The 22,755-nt window shown below is 45.0% G+C and overlaps 1 protein-coding gene and 1 long non-coding RNA gene across 3 annotated transcripts; one reads left to right on the plus strand and one right to left on the minus strand.

The window, feature by feature from the left end:
• Positions 1–10,363: 10,363 nt before the first annotated feature.
• Positions 10,364–21,538, plus strand: LOC146188081 (uncharacterized). The gene is made up of 6 exons (XM_084603628.1): positions 10,364–10,634; positions 13,377–13,593; positions 19,522–19,575; positions 19,960–20,013; positions 20,925–21,138; positions 21,377–21,538. Exons 2-6 carry the CDS (start codon positions 13,542–13,544, stop codon positions 21,396–21,398), a joined length of 396 nt encoding a protein of 131 aa, XP_084459754.1. The 5' UTR covers positions 10,364–10,634; positions 13,377–13,541; the 3' UTR covers positions 21,399–21,538.
• LOC146188082 (uncharacterized) lies at positions 15,150–21,610 on the minus strand. 2 transcript variants are annotated; one of them, XR_014707482.1, is made up of 4 exons: positions 21,543–21,610; positions 16,348–16,484; positions 16,168–16,220; positions 15,150–15,614 (listed from the first exon to the last, which is right to left on the minus strand). It is a non-coding gene; the product is annotated as an uncharacterized LOC146188082 (long non-coding RNA). The 2 variants fall into 2 exon arrangements; XR_014707481.1 differs by lacking the exon at positions 15,150–15,614 and having other exon boundaries at positions 16,067–16,220.
• Between the last annotated feature and the right edge of the window lie 1,145 nt (positions 21,611–22,755).

Below are 22,755 nucleotides of genomic sequence, written 5' to 3' on the forward strand. Positions count from 1 at the left end.
CCCGAAGCGGGCTGTCGATAAAGCCCCAATTGGCCCCACTAGGGGCCGATGCAGGCAGCCCTTGCGGGGCTGCCCACATTATTCCGGCATTGTTAAAAGGGCACATCCCGCCAACTCCCCGCGATGGTCCTACTTTGGACCGATTTGGGCAGCCGCTTTGGAGGAACATTTTTTTTTTATTTCAGTTAGCCCCTCAGAAAATGACATAGGACCAATGCGGGTTCTATAGCGCTAGCCACACTTGGGCTTGCCCACATTATTCTCATAGGGGTCCGACGTAGGAAATTGATGGAAAGCCCTAGTCCAAGTTTTCCCAATCAATATTTAGGCACATAATTAAGTAATTACTTTATACATGTCTGCACTTTCTAAACAGCTACAATATTAAATTTTACAATAACTCATAGCATTCATCCAGCCGAAATGACTTCATGTACATCTTGTTCAGGCTATGGAGATGTGTGTTCTGAACAGTAATATCGTACTGCGAGTTGCAGGCTGTCCAAAGCAACCACATAAGAGGCAACAGTTAGCAATCAGTTTGTTTTAGTATATGTAGCGCAATTTGCACGAGCGCGAGAACTAAAGCCATGTAAATTTCTAATCGACTAAACATGGCCACAACTGTTATACAAATCATCTATAACAGTAATTTAGGGCAACATCTAATGCAAATAAAAGTTGGAAACAATGATTACGCAATTGCACACACGCCTGCTAGCCCCATTACGGCCGATGCGGGACCTACAGCGGTTTTGTGTGGGCAGCCCCAATTGGGCTGGGTGTTGGTTTTGAACCTAAAGCCCACTTGCTATTGCACGTGCCTTCAAATTCCCCACAAGGGACCAATTTTGGTATCATGCGGCCCTCCCGTCTTCCAGCCCCATTACGGCCCATGTGGGATATAAAGCAGTTTTATGTGGGCAGCCCCAATTGGGCTGGACGTTGTTTTTGAACCTAGAGCCCACCTGCTGTTGCACGCGCCTTCAAAGCCCCCACAAAGGACCGATTTTGGTATCATGCGGGCACGCCCGCGTTCCAGCCCCATTACAGCCTATGTGGGACCTAAAGCGGTTTAGCTAAGGCTGCCTCATTTGGGCTTCACGAGGGCTTGCCCAAATTGAGCCCTTATTCATATTTCACCTGCCCTCAAGTAACCTACAAGGGGCCGATTTGGGCAGCATGTGGGTAAGTCCGTTTTCTTGCCCCACTACGGCCGATGTTGGTCCCACAAAGATTTAATGGGGGCGGCCTCACTTCGGATCTATGAGGGCTTTCCCATAAAAAGCCCACATTTAGGTTGGATCGCCCTCAAATATCCGGCAAGGGACCCTTGTGGTCTGGATGCAGGAATGTGCTCTGCATTAGCCCAAGAAACGCCGCTATGGGACCCATGCAGGAGGAGCAGGGGCAAGCCCAAATGGGGCTTGCCCACATTTGCCCCATCGGGGACCGATGCAGGTTTTATGATGGTTGCCCCAGCCCCACTTGCCTACATCGGACCTACTGGGGCCCCACATTCTGTGCTACCTGGGTTAGGTGGGCGGATGAAGTTAAGTTCGCTGAGGTCAAGTGGATGCAGCTAGCACAGAACTGGGCTGAGTGGAGAAATATGCCTTCGCCCTGCAGTGGGTATAGTCAGGCTGTTAATGATGATATATATATATATATATATATATATATATATATATATATATATATATATATATTGTCACGTCTCGGTAGAACACCAAGGAGAACCTAGCGATAGATGGTTGGAATGGTCGACCAGAACAAGTCTTGCGTTCAAGCTTCTTTCACTTCCAGGCTCGCGCTTGCCGTCTCAGATGTCATCTTTTGCGTCGTCTTCTATATGCGTCATTTGCCCCCCTCCTCAGGAAGCATCGTCTCGATGAGGTCAGGCCGAGTTGTACGGCTTCATACGCACAACGTGGACGACGTCTGCTTGTTGCTGGCGTCGCTTTGATGCCGACACCTTGTCTGGCACCACCTCATAAGTGACGTCGGTTAAACGTCGCTGAACAACATATGGCCCGAAGTATCGCCGCAATAGTTTTTCGGAGAGTCCACGGCGGCGAATAGGAATCCAGACCCACACTTTGTCGCCAGGTTCGTACATGACATGTCGGTGTCTCTGATTATAGCGTCGTGCATCAGGCTCTTGCTGATTTTTGATTCGCACACGCGCTAGTTGTCGAGCTTCCTCTGCACGTTGAGCGAATTCCTCGGTGTCCTGATCGAGATCATCGGCGCCAGTATTTGGGAGCAACATTGCATCCAGCATAGTTGTTACTGGTCGCCCGTGAAGGAGGCTGAATGGTGTCATACGAGTGGTGTCTTGGCGTGCCGTATTGTAGGCGAACGTGACGTAGGGAAGAATTTAGTCCCAATTCTTGTGGTTCACGTCGACGTACATGCAAAGCATGTCTGCGATGGTCTTATTGAGACGTTCCGTCAACCCATTGGTTTGGGGGTGATAGGCAGTAGTTTTACGATGACTGGTGCCACTGAGGCGGAGAACGGTCTCCAAAAGTTCGGCCGTAAATGCAGTTCCTCGGTATGTTATAATGAGTGCCGGGGCGCCATGCCTCAGGACAATGTTCTCAACGAAAAACCGAGCTGCTTCAGCGGCGGTACCCCTTGGCAGAGCCTTGGTCTCCGCGTAGCGGATTAGATAATCGGTGGCGACAATTATCCATTTATTCCCGGCTGTGGACGTCGGAAATGGTCCCAGGAGGTCCATGCCGATTTGTTTAAAAGGTGTCGTTGGCACTTGAGGAGGGTGGAGTAGGCCAGCTGGTCTTACAGGAGGTGATTTACGGCGCTGGCAGTCTATGCACGTACGTACATAGTGTTTCACTTTCGCCGGCAGTTTTGGCCAGTAGTATCCATGCTGTACTCTAGCCAAAGTGCGGGTGTAGCCTAGGTGACCGGCGGTTGGCTCGTCGTGACACGCTTGCAAAACTTCACTGCGGAGAGCTGATGGGACGACGAGTAAATGACTGTTTCTCCCTGGGCGGAAGTTCTTCTTGTAAAGTACGTTGTTGCGAATAAAGAACGAAGGCATTACTCGGGCGAAAATCTTAGGCACAACCGTAGTTCGCTTTTCCAAGAAATCAATAAGAGGGAGCAATTGCTGGTCCTCTCGCTGCTGTTGGGAAAGCGTTGCGTCATCTATGACACCTAAAAACGCAGTGCCTTCATCGGTAATAGTGGAAGGTTCGACCGGCGCTCGGGAAAAGCAATCGGCATCCGTGTGCTTCCTTCCAGATTTGTAAATAATGGCCATGTCAAATTCTTGTAATCGAAGGCTCCAACGCGCGAGTCTCCCTGAAGGGTCCTTTAGGTTCGTCAGCCAAGAGAGAGAGTGGTGGTCGCTAACGACTTCAAAGGGGCGAGCGTACAAATAAGGGCGGAACTTCATAACCGCCCACACCACTGCAAGGCATTCTTTTTCAGTTGTCGAGTAGTTCTCTTCCGCTTTAGATAGGGTCCTGCTGGCGTAAGCAATTACTTTTTCCACACCATCCTGGCGCTGCACCAGCACAGCACCTAAGCCCACGTTGCTGGCATCCGTATGAAGCAGTGTAGGGGCGTCGTCATCAAAGTGTGCCAGAACAGGTGGTGTCTGTAAACGCCTCCGCAGCTCATTAAAAGCTTGTTGCTGTTCTTCACTCCAGCTAAAGACAGCGCAGTCACGCGTCAATGAAGTTAATGGCCAGGCAATTCGTGAGAAGCCAGCAATAAACCGACGGTAATAGGCGCAAAGACCCAGGAAGCGCCGCAATGTCTTTTTGTCCGTAGGTGTTGAGAACTTGGCGACTGCGGATAGCTTTTCAGGATCAGGCCGCACACCTTCTTGGCTAACGACGTGGCCTAAGAACTGCAGCACCTCGTAACCGAAGTGGCACTTCTCGGGCTTTAGGGTGAGGCCTGCAGATCGTATGGCCTGAAACACAGCTAGCAAACGGCGTAGATGCTCTTCAAATGTGGCCGAAAACACAATCACGTCGTCAGGATACACCAGGCATGTTTGCCACTTAAGTCCCGAGAGCACAGTGTCCATCAGCCTCTGAAATGTTGCTGGTGCCGAGCACAAACCGAACGGAAGCACCTTGAACTCATACAATCCGTCGGGAGTGACGAATGCTGTCTTCTCCCGATCCCTCTCATCTACTTCTATCTGCCAATATCCACTTTTCAAGTCCATTGATGAGAAGTAACGTGCATTTCGTAGGCGATCAAGGGAATCGTCGATGCGAGGAAGAGGGTAAACGTCTTTTTTATTCACTTGGTTGAGCATGCGGTAGTCTATGCAAAATCGTAAGCTGCCGTCCTTCTTTTTAACAAGCACCACGGGGAAAGCCCAGGGGCTCTGTGACGGCTGGATAACGTCGTCTCTAAGCATTTCAGCCACCTGGCGCTGAATGGCTTCGCGTTCTTTCGGAGCCACACGGTAAGGATTTTGTCGAATCGGGCGAATCGAGTCATCCGTAATGATTCGATGTTTTGTCAAGGGCGTTTGGCCGACCCGTGATTCGGAAGCAAAGCAGTCTCGAAATAGATCTATGAGATCCAAAAGGCGGTCCCGTTCTGAAGAAGACAAATTTGGACTCACATCGACGATGGTTACGGGCGTCTTGCACATTGGCCCTTCCTGTTGCAGTGAGAAGCAGTGCTGCGCATTTAGGATGCTGTCGAAAAAGGCCACAGTTGTGCCTTTCGGAATTTGCTGACGCTCGTCGCTGAAGTTTGTCAGCAGCACTTCGGTCTGTCCATTGGTCAAGTTGACTAGCCCCCGAGCTATAGAAACACCTCGGCTTAGTACCAGGGTGACTGCCCTTTAGGCGATTCTATCGCCGGTATGCGCCACGTCGCACTTCACTTGAACAAGAGAGCATGATCGCGGAGGTAATGTCACCGTCTCCTTGGAGACGCGTAAGGGCATCAGAGGTACTTCCGCATAACCAAGGTCTCCATAATTCTTGGTGAAGGTAACGACGCTATCTCGAATGCTGATTACAGCCCTATGAAGGCGCAGAAAGTCCATGCCCAAGATGAGGTCTTTGCAACAGTCAGGGAGAATAACGAAACTGCCGACAAACACCGCGTTTCCTATTGCTATCCGGGCAGTGCACTTCCCTGTCGGTGCCAGTAGCTGACCCCCAGCACTTCTAATTACTGGCCCAGTCCATTCGGTTCTTACTTTACGCAGCGTATCAGCCAGTTTTTGGCTAATAATTGAAAAATCCGCTCCGGTATCCACTAGAGCATGTACCTCCAGCCCGTCAACAGAAACGGCGAGGTCAGCACTAACAATTTCGTCCAGGTTGCTCGTATTTTTCGGCATTTGCGGCGGAAGTGCAGCAAGGTCGGCGCTGTCAGCTTCGTCGTCGGGGCTGCTCATCTGGTGCGGCATTTTCGGCGGTAATGTAGGCGGCATTTTCGGCGGTAGTGCGGCGATGTCAATGTTAATGTTAACAGCGGCGTCAGAAGCACAGGTTGTCGGCGGTTGCGGCGGTGGTGAGGGGTTTGGCATTTTTCGACTGGTTGCAACCTCCCCTCGCGAGGTTGCGGCTGTTATTTTCCCCGGTGAGGGGTCGGGGACCGCTGTCCGCTAACGTCAGCAATGCTACGGCGCATTGGCGAAGGATAACGCTGTGGTGATGGGGAGGAGCGGCGGCGGAAGCCACGGGACTTGTTTTCCCTGCTGACCGGAGGGTCGTCCTCGATTTGGGCAGTGTCGGCATTGAAGTGTTGGCGAGCAGAAGCAGGCGGAAAGGCTTGCCCCTCTTCGCGGTAGCAGCAGTACCGATACACGTGGCCAGGTTGTCCGCAGTAGAAACAGAGTGGCCGGCCTTCATAACTGCGCCACCTGTCAGTTCGGCGTGGTTGAAATCGCCTGGAAGGAGCCCACTGAGGTCCATGGAAGAGTCGCGTCTCCTGACGGCTCGATGAGCTCGGTGGGGCGTGGTCTGGAGGCGGGCGACGAAGGACTGCGGCATAGCTCTCATGTTGCTGCTCCTAGTAAGGTGCAGGAACGTCGGCCGTGAAGCTGACGGGTTGTGGAGCGTGGTATGGCTCCGAAATAGCTGCCGCGTTGTCGACGGGGTGAGACTGGTTACATGGTGCAGACGGTGATAAGGCATACCGAATTTCATTCCTGCCGGTTTCCACGAGGGCCTGTGATGACTGAGCCTTCGTAGCCGTAATACGCTGGAACTCCTCAAGGACAATTTCTCTAATGAGGTCTCGAAGAGCGGTCCTGTCGGTTGCATTCAGCGCCGCCACAGTCGTCGAAGCATAGTTAACGGGTCGGTTGAACTGGCGGCACCGGCCTTGTAGGGCTCGCTCTATAGCAGTAGCGTCCTTAACGAACTCTCTCACCGTTTTAGGTGGGTTGCGTACCAAGCCGGCAAACACCTGTTCTTTGACACCATGCATGAGATGCCGTAGCTTTCTTGGCTCACTCATATCAGGGTCGGCACGGCGAAAAAGGCGAGCCATCCCTACTGAAAAAGACCCATATGATTTTCATATAGGCCACATATGAATTCTTATAGGCCACATATGAATTCATATAGGCCACATATCTATTCATATGGGGTCAAATTCACACCATATGGGGCATATAGGACTAGGCGCAGTTTATATGGGCAAGTGGTATGAGGCCATATGTGCCCCATATTGTGCCCATATTGTGCCCATATCCATATGCATTGCAGGACATATGGATCATATGGGCACTGGGCATATGGGTGCAGAGTTCATATGGGCGCCCATATATCAACCAAACTTTGATTGTCAATGGTTCATTTGTCGTATTATGTTGAAAATGTACATCACCTGGGCAACCATATGTAAACAACACAGTACCTTTAACTATGCCAAGATGTCGAAATCACTCAACTCTTATCAAAACATATATACTACAGTGATGGTACAATTTATCACTCCCCAACAGGGCGCTGTTACATAAAGAAAGTGTGAAGCAATTAATAATAAAGTATATAGTTACAGGCGTGATTGCTTAATCGTACAATACTAAAATGCATTCTTGAATAGAGGGTGCTTTTGGATGCTTGACAATGGCCAAAAGTAGTTACATTCTGCTTATCTGCATGCAACAATTAAATGGCTTGAAAGAAGCTGTTCATTTGATGTAATAAAGTAGGTCATTGCACTTTATGTGCCATCATCACAAAAATATACATAACAAAATTTCAATAATCCAATTCCTTTCTTAGATCAAGAGATATATTCGGTTTCCACAACGACACGTAATCATTAAAAGCAGAAAAAAGAAAGATCAGCCTCCCCCCTCCCCCCTCACAAATTTTTTCGTGTTGTCATGCACCGCCAGCTTGTCCCTCTCCCATCGCCTTCATCCCCTGCATACCACGCTGCTTCCTTCGTTTTGCCTATTTATTTTTTTCGTTAGAGGTCAGTACCCATGCTGCAGCTGCTTAATTGTTAAAGCCCTCCCCACCGCTCTCCCCTAGCTCGCATCCGATGCTCTCTAAACTTTAAACTTCCGGTGGTTTATTTATTTTTATTTTTTTTTTATTCCCAGAAACGCGATGATTGGGAGACGGCTCGACTTCTGTGCCGGTGACGAACGGCTTGTTGAGAAGAGGCAAGGAGGGACCAATACAGGAAAGGGCAAGTGGGTTTAATGGGGTAGGAAGTGGGGGGGGGGGGAGAGGCTTAAAAGCCTATTTGAGTCATGAGTCAAGGTGCTCGCAGGTACAGGTGTGCGGTAGCAACGGTGCTCGCTGGGGTCATTGAAATCACCCCCCCCCCCCCCATTTTTCGTGTTGTGCAGGTACCGCCATCTTGTCCCTCTCCCATCGCCTTCAACCCCTGCATACGATGCTGCTTCCTTCGTTTTGCCTGCTTTTTTTTTTTTGCTTGTTCGAGGTCAGTTCTTTTGCTGCAGCTGCTTAATTGTTAAAGCCCTCCCCACCACTCCCCCCTCGCTCGCATCTGCTCTCTAAACTTGAGACTTCGTTTTGCCTGCTTTTTTTTTTTTTGCTTGTTCGAGGTCAGTTCTTTTGCTGCAGCTGCTTAATGGTTAAAGCCCTCCCCACCACTCCCCCCTCGCTCGCATCTGCTCTCTAAACTTGAGACTTCTCCAACCATCACTTCTTAAATTCCTACTGCTCGACTCCGGCGCGGGTGATGAAGGGCTTGTTGAGAAGAGGCAAGGAGGGACGAATAAAGAAGAAGAGAGCGAGTGGGGTTTAAAGGGGTAGGAAGGGGAGGGGGGGGGGAGATTTAAAAAGCCTATATTGAGTCAAGGTGCCAGCAGGTTCAGGTGTGGGGTAGCAGCGGTGCTCGCTGGAGTCATCTTTTTTTTTTTTTTTTTTCTGCGTTGTGGCTAGCTCGTACGGTTCACGTGGTTCGGGGTCATCTAACTGAAGAAGTCGCTTTTTTCCGATACTTGGTCTCGGTCTCCAGGATGGATGGTTCTTGGAAGCTTTTTTTTTTTTCTTTTTTTTTTTTTTGTCGGAGTCTTCGGAATGTTCAGTTATGGTGTTGCTACTTGTTAAGAAATTCCTTATATACCATTTTTACGTTGCCGCATATTTTTTAGGCACTTATTTGCCAGTTTGCAGTTGAGGACTAGTATACATGCAGTGTAGACCGCTTATAACGTAGGTCGCGGGACCTCGAACGCTGCACTGAAAGCGGTACCGCACTTTTTACCTGAAGCTACACACGCATCTCATTAATAAGTGAACAAAACGCAACGCACTAAGTCCTCTGAACACAGATTAGTTTCAGCATACCGCACGCAGCGCGCGACCGCGTAAAATACCGCGACCGCCGCGAGCGGAACTGTGTATCCGCGAACGCAAGCTCAGTTTCGCAAAGGCGTTGGTGCTAACCTTAGCAGCCACAAACGCAGTGGGCTAAAGCATCCTTGTCTCTTTGAATTCAAACAAATGATATGAGGAGTCTCGGAGCAAGGCCTTTTAGTTGGAACACAAGCTGTGCGGTGAGGGGGATAGAGGAATCCTCATTTAGTGTTTAGTGCACTGTTGTGGCCCCCCACGACATGGTACCTCCTTCACAATCAGCGGTTACGTTATAAGTGGTATCCACTGTATTTTGTAAACAATGGCTTGAGGTCTTTCTCTAGATGGTCTTTGGGAACATATAACCGGCTACGCAATGTTTTTGTTACTCCTTTCTTTCTTTTAGCATACGGGGCGGCGGCACCATCATTATCGTTACTCATGAAAGTTTGCTCTGCCGCCCCATAAATAATGCCCCAAACTTTTGAACTGAATCACGTTCACTCTAGAGCTTTTAGCCTAACCGCTATTTTCGGCTGCTTTTACCGGCTCCCACACGCGGCAGCTTCATTTGCACCGGAATTCCACAATATGCTTCATCCTATAAACCACATCATATCTGTACACCTTCATTTTATTCGATGACTTTAACTTTCCTTCGATATCATGGAATAATATCTTGTCGCAACACTAAGTGAACAGAACATCGAAAGTCCTTGCCTCACATTCGGTTTATCTCAACACGTCACCTCCTAGGCTTGACGAAAGGAGGAAGCTGATCAGACATAGCCTTTCTTTAGTTTTTTTTTTTTTCCAACTTGACGGCAATGCAATTATTTGGGAAAACTCGTATCATCGGTATTTGCAGATACATGTGCACAAAACATAGCGGAATGTGCTATTGACGGACTCTACGTCTTGTACTTGTTCAACTGTACATTTTTGTTTTTTGGTTTGCAAACCTATGCTATGATATGATGCATTCTTTTTGTCGTATTGTTGTACCAACCTCCACTGCAGCATCGATACTCTTAATAATTCGTGAATGAAATAACTGGATTTATTTTATTTGAGCTTGGAAGTAGGCCAGCGCCGCGTCATTTCCAGTGCCATGAAAGGGATTGCGAATTTGCGATCCAAGGGATTTATTTTGCATTGCAAGGAATGTCTCCTCCAGAGCACGCAGTGGGCTTCTCCCTCCCCGCTTGTATATATGGCAATTAAAGTTTCTGCCATCACCATGTTTCTTTCCTCGCGTCTCCCGGGTTAGGAAAAACTTGTCCAAGCTCTCCGCTTTTTCTTTTCCTCCCTCACTTTTTCGCCGCGTTCTGTCATTCTCTCCACATCTAGTAACTTGCTGCGCTTTCCTTTTTTTCCTCCTCCTACGCTGCTCCGCAGTCCCCCGTGCTCTCTCCACATAGCTCACGCCGAAACGAGTTATCGCTCTCCGGAAAAAACTTCGCTCTCCGCTTTTTTTTCTTCACTCTCGCCTTTCCGCCGCATTCTTAAATTCTCTCTCCCGTCTGCTTCCTCTTTTCTCCTCCTCCGCGGTTTGCTCCCGCCGAAACGACTTTTGTTGGTGTAGTGTTACTGCTGCTGGCGCGCGTCCATTTATACCCACGCAGTGCGCTTCGCCGGTGCCTCTGCTGCTTGTGTTGTGAGAGAAGGGAGGACAGCATACAAGATGGGTATAAAGCTCCTCCTCCTTAATCAAAGATTTTAACCCGGTCACATGCGCTGACTCTGCTAAATGCAAGAGAATCTACTGGAAGGAGACGTTCAACGGTGAGGTACAAGAATCCTACCCCCCCGGCGACGTTCTGCTTCTTGGATGTAAGTCTGCATGTGTTACAAGTATATTGCAATACTTTTTGTCTCGATCGTACTATTACTGCCTGCTGACGTAGCTTCTGTGTAAGTTTGCGGCTCTTATATTATTGTTCCGCAAAAGGTGATGGAGGCGTTGAATAGATTTTGATCGGTGTCGGCCCGCCGTCAACGCTGTGTGTACGGTCAAACACAACCACGCATACGCACCAAAGTACTTACCAATAACGGAAACCTAGTAAGCATGCTCAGAGTAATTGCCTCATCCCCCCTAATCCTTCTTGAATAAGGGAATAACGGACAGCGAGTACGCATAATCACAGTAATTGCCGCATTCCCCGCCCTTTTATTGGAGCATTCCTGCGTGTGCGCAGGGCTTGAATAGCGTCTGATAAAAGAACGTGCTCAGTGTACTATGCAACTGCTTGCACGTAATTATTTAACTTGCAGCACTCCGCTGCACTGTGCGTGCGCGGCATATTATAATCGGCGCATATTTTGCAATGTGGAAGTCGCATACAGTTCGACGTGCTGATGGCCGTGGAAACATATTTAGACATTTTTGCTGTCCCGGACGGTGACACGAGCCGCGTGCGTCTTCTCGCAAGCAAACTTTTACGTTGCACGGGCGGCGGAGCTTGCCGAATAGAAGTGCGGCCAGCAAGTTTATCTGCTCATTGTTTATACTCATATTATCTGACGCTGACCACTGAAAACGTAATAGAATGTGTACATACATTCCATATTCCATTGCAAAGTGCTGTGTAACGTGCCCTTTAGTTAGCAATAAGTTTAGCTCCCATAAATTTCTCTCTCTGCATGCCACATAGGCTAGCACAATTAGCAGACAAATGACAAAAAGGGACCTGCATCTGTTGCGCATTTATTTGTTGCCATTAAAATTTATCCAACCGCGGTCACATTCAGTGTGGTCGTCTGATACAGCATGTCATCAATATTTAAGGAAGGGCAGGCTTTTAGAAAAATAGATATCTTGCAGGATGGACAAACGAGGACAATATGTATGTGGGAAAGCAGGAACAGTATTTAACTGAAAGGGAACAGACATGTCAGAGTAATGAAGCACAGAGCAATATGAAAATACAATGGGTAAGAGGTGCTGAGAGGTATCAGAAAAGGAGTATTGGCACCAGGGATCACTTTCAGAAGGGGAGAGTTGTTCCTGAAGTCGGACCAGCGCTGCTAGAAATAAACCACTGATGCGGCAGTACAGGGTGACATAAAGCGGAGATCACTGAAAGCTTGAGAAGCATAGAATAAATGCTGATAAGAAGGATGGGTATGGAGAACGGGCAAAACCGACGGGCAACGAAGGTAATAACTAAATATTTGTATAGGAAGAGTGCGGACTTGCAGTGGAGGAAGAGAGCTAGAAAACTGACCAGTAAGTGTACAGGATTCCAGAAAAGCATATATTGAGCATATTGAATCAATGGTCAGAAATGTAGGGGGAGAGTAATGTAAACTTAATGGGGAAAAAAGGCAATTGTTGGGATATGTAGAGAGCTTGCACTTGGGCCACAGTGGCTGCCATTCCAGTATGCAGGCAGAGTGTAACACGTCAGGAGGCATGGCGCACACGTATAATCAACTTATTGGTCCCTAGCTGCTTCACCCTGCACAATCGAAGCTGCTGTAGTACTTCAATGCTTCTGGCTTACAACAGTGTGATTCAGTGGGTATGTGTGTAATCTGTGTGCACCAGAAAAGAGCACATGTTTCTAAAAAGTTGGACTATTACTATATTGACACTTATGTATCACTGCATAGACTCTGACGTGGTGCAGCTTTTTTTTACTTGAGAAAAATTCAAAGCCTATAGATCCGTTGCGTGAGCACGCTTGCTGACAGTCAATGCACCAGTCTCAAAAGGTAACATATATCGAGGCTCTTCAAGCGGTTAGCTTGAAATTTCAATCTTATTCTGCTTGTATGTGATGGGCTATATAATTTGAACCAACGGAATCACTACACCTATGACTTTTTCAGCGAAGCTAGATTTTCGGTCATGCACATTTGCAGCACTGATTGCAATAACAAAATGTCTCTAATCACCATGCCACTTGTACTGTGGATGCATGTCTTTGCTTTCTCCAGTTTCATATCTGAAATAAAGCAACTTGAGTACTTCATTACAGTGGTGGCCCATTATTGTAAAGGCGCAGATCAGCATGCACCCAGTGCACCTGCTAGAAATGTATTGCTGCTGTTAGGTGATTTTGATACTTCGGCATTGCTTCATGCGTTGCTTCATGTCTTTGCAGTCTTGTTGCATTTTTGTTAGCTACTGCAGGAATGAGAAAATAGGTCCCCTTGAGTAGTGTCTCTCAGGGCCTTTTTTGCAAGTAGTTTGCAAACGCAGCGCAATTCTCCTATAGAAAAACAGATCCTATTGGAATGTCACATCAGTGCATGGGCGATGGCAGGATGTTTTTTTTTATCTTATGGAGCCAAACTTGCTCATCCCAGTAGGGGGGGGGTGCATTTGTCCAGACGCCATGCTGGCAGAGGCACTGATGCCATGAGCCAGCACTTCTGCCAGCCAGATCAAGATCTTGGATTACTATAGATAACACATGTAGGTATTTGTGTTGGGGGCAAAAATGTTTGTGGTGATTATTTGATAAAGTAAGTTGGTGAATTTTGCCTTAATGCTTTTATTTGCTCAGACGCTGCATGGATGCTTGAAGATGGTACTTGCTAATCTATACTTTCTGTATTCTGAAGGTGAAACGCAGTAAAAAAAAAAAAAAAATCTGCTCCTTCTCGGACAAGACTCCCATGGCCTGAAAGCTCGGGTGATGAGCTTATTGAGAGATGGTTGCTAAGGAAAGAGCAAGAAAATAGCAAGTCCCTGCGAAGAAAGGTCAGAAAGCTGGAGGAGAAGCTGAAATGGTTGAAGATCAAGATAGCCGCCTCCAGGATTTGCTGCACAAGAAATTTGGCAAGTTATAAACACTTTTCTTTTGAAATTTAAGCGAAATGGTTTGTTTTTAAGTTTTAAATGCAGTGATGTAAGCGCAGAATTATAAGCATTCTGTTTGATATGTGCTGACAGTAATCTGCATTATATATAGCTGGGTGTACGTCTCTGTAACATGCTGTAATAGCCTGTCATTACCTAACCAATAATTTTAATGTGTTCAATTTTGGACAGGCCAAAATACTATTTGTGCTTGGAGTCTTGTTTCAAACTTTGTTGTCATTTTGCCTGTAGCAAGCAATGTTTTCTAACAAAAATGTCAGAAATCGACAAAAATGTATAGTTACACCGGAAGACACCAGAGACATAGTCGCCGCTGGGCACCATCTGTGTTCACCGACCTTGAGTGTAGCCAGCAACTTTGGTGAATCAGTGATATTAGCTGTGGGAATAAGGTCTCTATTGGCATCATCGCAGTCAGTTATTACTGTACTTGGTTGAAAAAATCCACTGTGCTAAAAAACACCACGACTATACACTCTAAACATAGATCATACCTTATAAGCACAACTCTCTCATAACATAAAGAATGTCGCCCATTGTTATGAGATTACAGTGGTTTGTTCTGCACCCTTCAAATTGTCCAGATTTGCCTGTGTACAGAAAAAAATTGATTTGTCCCAGAGTATTGGCCCATTTCAGTTTACTATTAGGCACAGATCATGGCAAGTCCCCTGCATGTGCGGTTGTGTATGAGTTCCATTTATCTTGCAGTAAGGTGTACGTTGGCCAGATGGGCCGATGTATAAATGTATGTCTGAAGGAGCATTTGGAGGTCATATTGTCTGACACTTACTTGCACGTGGCCGTGCATTGCAGAAAATGCAACGAAGGAAAAAATAAGAATGGTGATAAAGATAGACAAGGCTGCTATCCGCAGTTCTCACAAACTAGCATTCTTTTCCATCATCGAGATAGGCTAACATGAGAACTTAAGAAGGCCTACTGTATCAGGAAAAAAGGTGCTAGATGCATCACCCAGCCTTTGTCTCCCTAGCAGAGTGTGCATTTTTATACCTAGATAAAATTTGAAACATAATCTTTTTTTTTTTTACTGTCTGGTGATTCTGCGCAGGTGCATCTGTTTGTTTCTCTGCATATATATCTCATCTGTTTAGTCAAATAACCATATTTGTGAGTCTGCGCTTGTCCTGTTTTTTAAGCGTTTAGACGTCATCTTTTTTAGTGCAATGGATTTTTTCAACCATGTCTATATACCAACTCGCCCAACTTTCTACCTTATTACTGTACTTGTATTCACCTTGCAGCTGTTCTAGGCAATATGATTTCTTATTGTAGGCATCGATTTACTTGTGTTCCTGCAGCATATAAACTGTTGTGTCTACATTTTGAAAGTATAATACATGCAGAAATTGTGAGATTAATAAGGGCAGTAACTGCTTTCTATGATGCTGATTCACACAGCCTAAAGCCTAAGCCTCTGGTTTGTCCATCCAGCACAAGAGGTGCCGGCGGCACCCAAGATCACTTTGCACATTTGGAGCGAACACAGATGATGCCAAGCAGTGGCACTGTCTCTGTTGTCTTATGGTGTAAATGTAGATGTTGATGTCACTAGAGGGGGCCGTATTGCAAGAGAGAGTATGAATATCTAAATAGTACTAGGTACTGTTGAAGAATGTGTGCTGCATTGAAAATTACGTACTCTTACGGCACGCTTCGAAACTACAACTGTCATTGTGTACTAAAAATGCACTCTTTAGTTGTATTTCATGTCTTTTTGTACAGAAATTTGTGACAGTTGTGTGTACGGAATAGGATAGAATGTAGCACTGGATAAAGGTGGGGGCTAAGGATGCTGAAGCACAGAACCTTATCTCCGAGGATGTGAGAAGGGAGCCCGAACCACAAAGTATTGAATGTTGAGCGACAGATATGAAGAGAGAAAATCAGAATGAAGAGATGGGGCCCCCACCTGATCTTACTTTGTTTAGCTTTTGCCTTTGTCAGACCTTGTGGAGCTGCAAAAACAGAAATTCCCCTTCACTCGGGAGGTCTTTTTCTAAAAATAATCCATCACTCTCGTGCCAATCACAGTAATCACACCTTGTTTTTTTTTTTTTTTTTAGTTTGGTGTAGGGTAAAATGAAATGGGGTATTTACAGAAGTATAATATGGAAGTGATAGGAGGGACTTCCAAATTGGGGGGGGGGGGGGGGGAGGTGGCATGCACTCTAGCCTAGGGCCCTTATTTCTGTTAATCCAGCTCCGAGAATGTTGCAAGCTGTGATGGCTGAAATTTGCATGGCCTGCTGATCCACTTTCCAATTTTAAAACATGAAACTGAAACAATTGCAAAAATCACTGAATTTGTGCAATCAGCACTATTAAAACTAATGCAGGATATGTTGCTGGGCTAGTAGTGGTTATCGAGCATTATGGTATTGCAGTGCTGGCAGACAAGGACAAAAGGACGAGATACACTTACACAAATGTGCTGAACTTTCAACATGATTTTGGATGTTTTGATTCGCGCTTTACATTTGACAGAAGGGCATCAACGTGCAAACGCACCTACAAAGTAGATATAATCTCAGTAGCCACATGTTTCTTTTTTCATGAAAAATCTGGAAAAAAAGTTAAAGGCCAGGGCACAAAAACCAACATCGCACAAAAAATGCTAACGGGGCCGAAGCCCGAAGTGAAGGCAGCTTTTGATGCAAAAACTCGCAAGTGGCAAGTTAGCCACATTACCAGTTGTCATGTGGTTGTGGCATTTTTGAGAGGTGACCACTTTCCAGTTTAGAATTCCCAATGGCATCATAGGTTTCCTCCTTTTAAATCAATGACTGCGGCGAAATTTGTCAAATCACACCTTGTCATAGTCAATGCTGCAATTAAAACATCGTTTTTTTTAGTTTCCTTTATATTTTTACTTTTGTTACTGGTGCAGTGTATATTTAAACATTTAGTGTTTCCTGCAAGATATTACATGAAATGAAGAGCTAGAGCAGCAATAGTTGAGTGAATCTGAGAAAGTAGGAACCTGGGTGCAAGCAAAAAAATGAAGACATAGTAGATGCTTGGGCATGCTGGTTAGACATCGGTGCAGTGCATTTACGCTCAGATGTCTGTGTCTCCTCTCGTCCTCGTCGTGAATGCGCTGCACCGATAATAAAAAAAGCATCAAGCTAGGTCAGATGAACTCATTGATGAAGAGAAAGTTTATTCATGCTATCAGTAAACTGCAGCTCACTGGCAAAGAGAAAACAGGAACATGCCCATGTCTACTACTCATGACCTCAAGCTTCTGGCACACACACTGACTTAACTTTGTAGGGCATAGACGTGATCGAGCTTGTCTACAAAGCAAAGGAAGTGACATTTTACAGCAGGTTTAGTCTGTGTTCTCATTGAAGCAATACTACATAAGAATAAAAGCAAGTAACAAGCACATTGCCCTAGACAATGCAGTTGAATGCTAGGATTTGTTCCACAGCATAATGCTGTGGTGCTGTAAATGTGGCTCATTAATTACTTCAAGGACATTGCCTGCTCAGCTGAAGTGATGGCCTTGCATAGATGGTCTGTGGTCTGGCTTCCTAACTAAGCAGACTGCAGTTGCAAGTGAAACCATCATGTACCATTTTGATTTCAACTATGTGTACACAATGCTTTCAACCAATTTTTATTCAGCTGTCAAAATGACTCCTCTTCAGAGTATTAATGAAAATAGACGAATGCTCCTTTTGTTGCATCCAGTGTGCATGCACTTCACACTTTTAGTGTTGCTTCTGACATCCAGATATGAGCTTTGTGCCATAATTGCTGTATAGTAGCTGCAAACCTGACAAAGACAGCTTGTGAGATCACTGGGCTGTGCCAACTTTGCTGTAAAATTGATGCTGATAAGAAGTCCATATCATCATTCTTTGTCAATCTGCTATCACTTTCCGTAGGCAGTGCCAAACTTTGAAGCATTAAAACAGTTTTGCTGAGCAGAACGTTCTATCACTAATAGGTATTCAGTGTGGGACTTGCAGTGTATGACTTCCTTCAGTGCTTCTGCTATACAAGCTTTCCAAGCAACTTGAGCTAGGATTTCAAAAAGGTTATTTTGCCCTTACCTGATTATATTTGCTTAACTCCTACATTATTCCCTGCAGCCCCCAAGTGAGATATGCAAGGTTTTATAAGAACTTCAGAAAACACCTATTAAATTGTTTCTTGCACGGTATGCTTCACAAACTTCTTTTTTTTTTTGCATTTTAAAGCCTATAAAATATGAAAGAAAAGGTCACTTGATTGGGCGCTTGAGCTTTGCTATTATGCAGCTGTCGAGAATATGTAATGAGTGGGCAAGGTTGGCAGCAGTACGACTGTAGGCATGGTGACGCAACAGTGTTGTATATATTTGGATCTCTAGCCTGTGTCATGTGAAGGTGCAAATGCATGCCGCAATGACTGACCATTGCTGACTACAAAAAAAAAGAGCATTTTCATTCTCCTTTGAAATGCTCGGTCAGGAACATTCATTGTGCCATTGTGCAGTAAAAAGCAGGAATCCCAGTCAGTCACTGCATGCTTGAGAGCAGCACAGGAGCTTGGCATAAGCATCTGGTCACATGGCTTTTGTTTCTCATTCTGTGAATTTTAGAATGCAAGAAAGTACTGCATGAGAAATATAATATAGGAAACAATTTAATGATTGGTTTTCACTGGCACTATACAAGTTTGCATATCCCACTCTGGCTCTGCAGCAAATATTTACAACTTTCAGTAATTAAGCTTACATAATAAGTCAGTTAATGGGGAATTAAAAATTACCCTAAGTTACAGTAGTCTATGTCAACATGAAACATCCAGTACAGTTGTCTCTGAAGTGCCTTTTGATTTTAAATCTTGGCTGTAGTTGTGCATGTTATGCATATCCACTGCTCAACGACTACTATAGTTTACCATATTGCCACTGTGCATCTGCATGGCTTTTAAAACTATTAGTGAGCATTAAGGCTGACAGCAGTATAAGAGGTAAGTTGGAAAAAAAAAAGATAAGTTGGAATCTGGTGGAAGTATTCCAGATGGCCTATTCCAGTGTTCCTCAAATGGGGGTCTGCAAAAATATTTTGAGGGCCTGCAAACACACATCTCCCCCCCAAAAAGAAAGTTTATGCAATAGATCTGTGCTCTGGCCTGGCAAGACAGCTTTGCAGGATTAAAAGCATGGAGGTTCAAAGCCAACCTGTTTCTCAAAGGCAAAGACACAGGAGTATGGAAATTGAGAGTCTGCATACGAGAGAGGGATTTTTGTTGATGCAGGCATCGGTTAAACTCGAGCTCTTGCTGCACTGCTGGATGGGCTGCAGGCAAAACATTTGGGGTGGGAGAGTGAGCAGCGCAGTGTTGGAAGGAGTTCAGTCTTTTCCAGCAGCATACATACTGACATGCTGCCTCTGTCTATGTCCTCTGCAGCTGTGGCCCACTGGCTTATCAAGTGCACATTTTTAGAGGTCACTTTAGTGTGGACCCTATCCCAGTTTGATCTCTTGGAACTGCAGCAACAACAGTCCTCACAAGAATCCCTACCCCCCTCTACAGTCAACTTTCAGTGGTTCACAAGAGGTCTCCAACCCATCCATTGCCGATAACCACTGATCTATTCATTAAGCTGTTTGCTACTTACACAGATCCCTTCCGTTTCTAGCTCTTTAGGAAACAGTGCGAACAATGCACTCAAAATATGCAAACAAAAGAGTAGTAAGGATGGCTTTTATTTATGGCTGTAGAAATCAAATAGCTAACCTTATCCATATCAAAAGGATTGTCTTTTTTTGTTCATCTTTCATGTCTACTGTGGCCCATCTATAAATAAACATGTGTGAATTCAGATTTCAGTTTGTTGTTTCACTGCTTTTCCTTTCCTTGTAGGTGTTGAATGCACCTGGGGACAAGGTACCTGTACTGGCAACAGCAAACTGTCGGGTAGGGGAATCACATATGCTTTCAACTCCTATGCTTGCACAACTACCTAACAAAGTCATAACACCCAGATTAACTTATAACTCTTTTTAATGTGCACTGCTTCACTTTGTTTCATGTTTTTTGCTATGCCATCCCATTTAAAAACTGGAAAGGATTGGCCAAGAAATCTATGTGTTCATTCATTCATGTTTTTACTATTGCTTGCACATCAGAGTTGTAAGGGTGGCTTTTCTTCGTGGCTGTAGACAACACATAGCTAACATCAAAACCAAGAGCAATATCTTTTTTTGTTCATTTTACCTTTCTACTGTGGCCCATCTATAAACATGTGTGACTTCGGATTTCAGTTTGGTACGTGTTTCACTGATTTTTCTCTCCTTGTAGGTTTCGAATGTGCCTGGGGACCAGGTACCTGTACTGGCAACAGTAAACGACCAGGTAGGGGAATTGCATATGTTTACCACTCTTATACTTGTCCAACTGTGCAGACAGAAATACGTAAGGAGGAGACCATAAGACCCAGAAAAACACCTTTTAACATTTGTTTTGTGTTTCTTGCTATGCCATCTCACTTAAAAACTGGGAAAGAAAGGTCAAGAAGTCTATGTATTCATTCATGTTTTTACTGTTGCTTATTACCATGTGCTTGGGTACACATGGAAATAATTACTTATTTCACCACATTTACTATATAACCTATATTAAATCACTACTTGGCTAGTGATCGAACTGTAGGGACATAAGCGGCTCATTGTATGGCGCATACAAGGTGAGCCTACTGCCGCTCGTAACAAGGAAAGCATAGAGGATTATTTATTTTGTTTATTAATATCGAAAATAACGAGTCATTTGATACTACAAATGTACCAGTTTGTGTTTTCTATGGTCTGCGATTTCTTCCAAAATCTTTGTGGTTTTTACTGAACTGTTCAAAGCCAATTTTCTTTAAAGGTGCTATCATGTAACACCTCTGAATTTTCTAGTCTAATGAAAAGTTAAATTATGTTTTCACACTGAAATTTTTTGCAGACAATCTGTGAACAAAGGTTTTTATCAGGCACCAAAAAGTGCCAGTAGAGTGATTTTTTTAACCGAAGATTCATCTGTTTTACATCTTTTTTCAAAACACATTAAATTGGTGAATACAAAGCTTAATCAGATTGTCATAACATGTATAACTTAGAAAAATATTTATAACTGCCTCATGACTGGTAAATATCCTTGCAAGATATATTAAGAGAAATTGCCTTTCGATTAAGGGTTCTTTAAAGTGCATATTTTATCCTTTATTGTCCATATTTTATTTTTGCATGCATGCGGAGGGTAATGCTTTTCTCTGTTCCATGCAGGTTCACATTGGCAATTGTGTGTACATTCCTGTAGAGAGATGGCAGTGGCTCCTGACGCTGCCCAAGGATTCTCTGTTTTTCAAAGAACCAGTGAAGGCTGCCTGTGTCTCAGAAACAGGAGTGTGATAGGGGCCCCGTGTCGCCGCTTTCCGAACTCTAGTCCATTCAGCCTCCAAAAAAGCCCTGACCTATCACAAATTGGCAGCTATAACAAGTGAGTCCTTCAATCGTGATCTAATTATCTTTTTTTCAGTCAAGTTCATGTTGTTTTACATAAACACAGCTCAACATCCTTCACATTTGTGGAGAATTCATGTGTTCAATTCCATTTCTTTTATATTGCTGTGAATTGTTTTGGTGTTTCCTGACTGATTTCAATCATTTATTTTTACAATGATATAAAATTGACCATTTCTTCTCTTCGGACTTTTTTCTCACTTGTTGCTTTCCAGATGGATTTGTCGCATATATTAGCAGGAATGCTATTGATCAGCTGCCTCCAAGCAAGTGCATGCAGAAACTAAAGATATATTACAGAAATGCTGAAAGACGAACAGATGAAAAATGCAAGCTTGAAACTTCATATGTCATGTATATTAAAAGCCAAATAAATACTACCGAAAATTTCAGTCATTACCAGCCTTCTCTTATTGTATAATGTAGGACATCTGCTCAAATGTCACCACCTGAAAAGAAATTATATAGCTGTGGATTTCACGTCACCCTTCCTGCCCAAATCACCTATAATGCCCGTATTGCCCATAATGCCCGTATTGCCCATATTGCCCATAATGCCCATATCACCCATAATTCCCTTATGCCCATATCACACATATCGCCCATATACCCATATCACACATATCGCCCATATGCCCATATTGCACATATCACCCGTACTCCCCATATGTCCCATATGACACATATCCCCCATATCCAATAATACCGTATGCTCAAAATTCATATGGGAGATTTTCAGTAGGGATGTCTTCTGCAAACATAGCCACGCTCTCATTTGGCTTCTGGATGCGCACTTCAAGCAGGCGCAGCGCATTGTCCCGTCGGTCAGTTCTCGCGAAAGTGTCGACCAGCTGGCAGCGGAAGTCATCCCATGTGGATAAGCTGGCCTCGTGGTTTTCAAACCACGTTCTAGCATTATCCTGAAGGGCAAAATAAACACTACAAAGCTTCTGGTCTGCGCTCCACTGGATTATCTTGGCCACTCGCTCAAACTGGTCGAGCCAGTCCTCCACATCTTCAAACGCTTCCCCGTGAAAGCACTCTGGCACCTTGGTGTTCTGTAGAGTCACCGGCGTATGGTTGGTATGTGCCATGGCTTGGGAGGTGTGAGGAACTTGGGCGTTTGAGGAGTCGTTCGGTAGGTGACTGTACTCCGGCGCTAGGCCTAGAAGGCGGCGGCTAGCACGATGGACAGGCGTGTCGACGTTTGGGATCCGCTGTGGACTGCCGGAAGGAGTCCTATGCATACCCCAGCGCGCTCCACCAGTGTCACGTCTCGGTAGAACACTAAGGAGAACCTAGCGAACAAGTCTTGCGTTCAAGCTTCTTTCACTTCCAGGCTCGCGCTTGCCGTCTCAGATGTCATCTTTTGCGTCGTCTTCTATATGCGTCAATATATATATATATATATATATATATATATATATATATATATATATATATATATATTGCCGCGAAACCTTCAAAACTGTATATGTTTTTTTTTCAACAGTCCCCGGCATACAGGTTTGTCACACTGATTCTGGATCGCGTATCAGTTCCGTAATTTTTGTTTGTTAATGCTCGATGTCGCGAGTCACACCTTTATCAGTTT

The sequence above is a fragment of the Amblyomma maculatum genome, chromosome 5, assembly GCF_055883805.1.
Source record: "Amblyomma maculatum isolate TAMU_Amacu chromosome 5, ASM5588380v1, whole genome shotgun sequence".
In the NCBI taxonomy this organism is placed as follows: domain Eukaryota; kingdom Metazoa; phylum Arthropoda; class Arachnida; order Ixodida; family Ixodidae; genus Amblyomma; species Amblyomma maculatum.

Coding starts and splice junctions, on each gene's coding strand:
- LOC146188081 (XM_084603628.1), top strand. CDS start 13,542: ATGGTTGAAGATCAAGATAGCCGCCTCCAGGATTTGCTGCACAAGAAA. Junction 13,594..19,521: donor TTTGCTGCACAAGAAATTTG/GCAAGTTATAAA, acceptor CTTTCCTTGTAG/GTGTTGAATGCACCTGGGGA. Junction 20,014..20,924: donor TGGCAACAGTAAACGACCAG/GTAGGGGAATTG, acceptor TGTTCCATGCAG/GTTCACATTGGCAATTGTGT.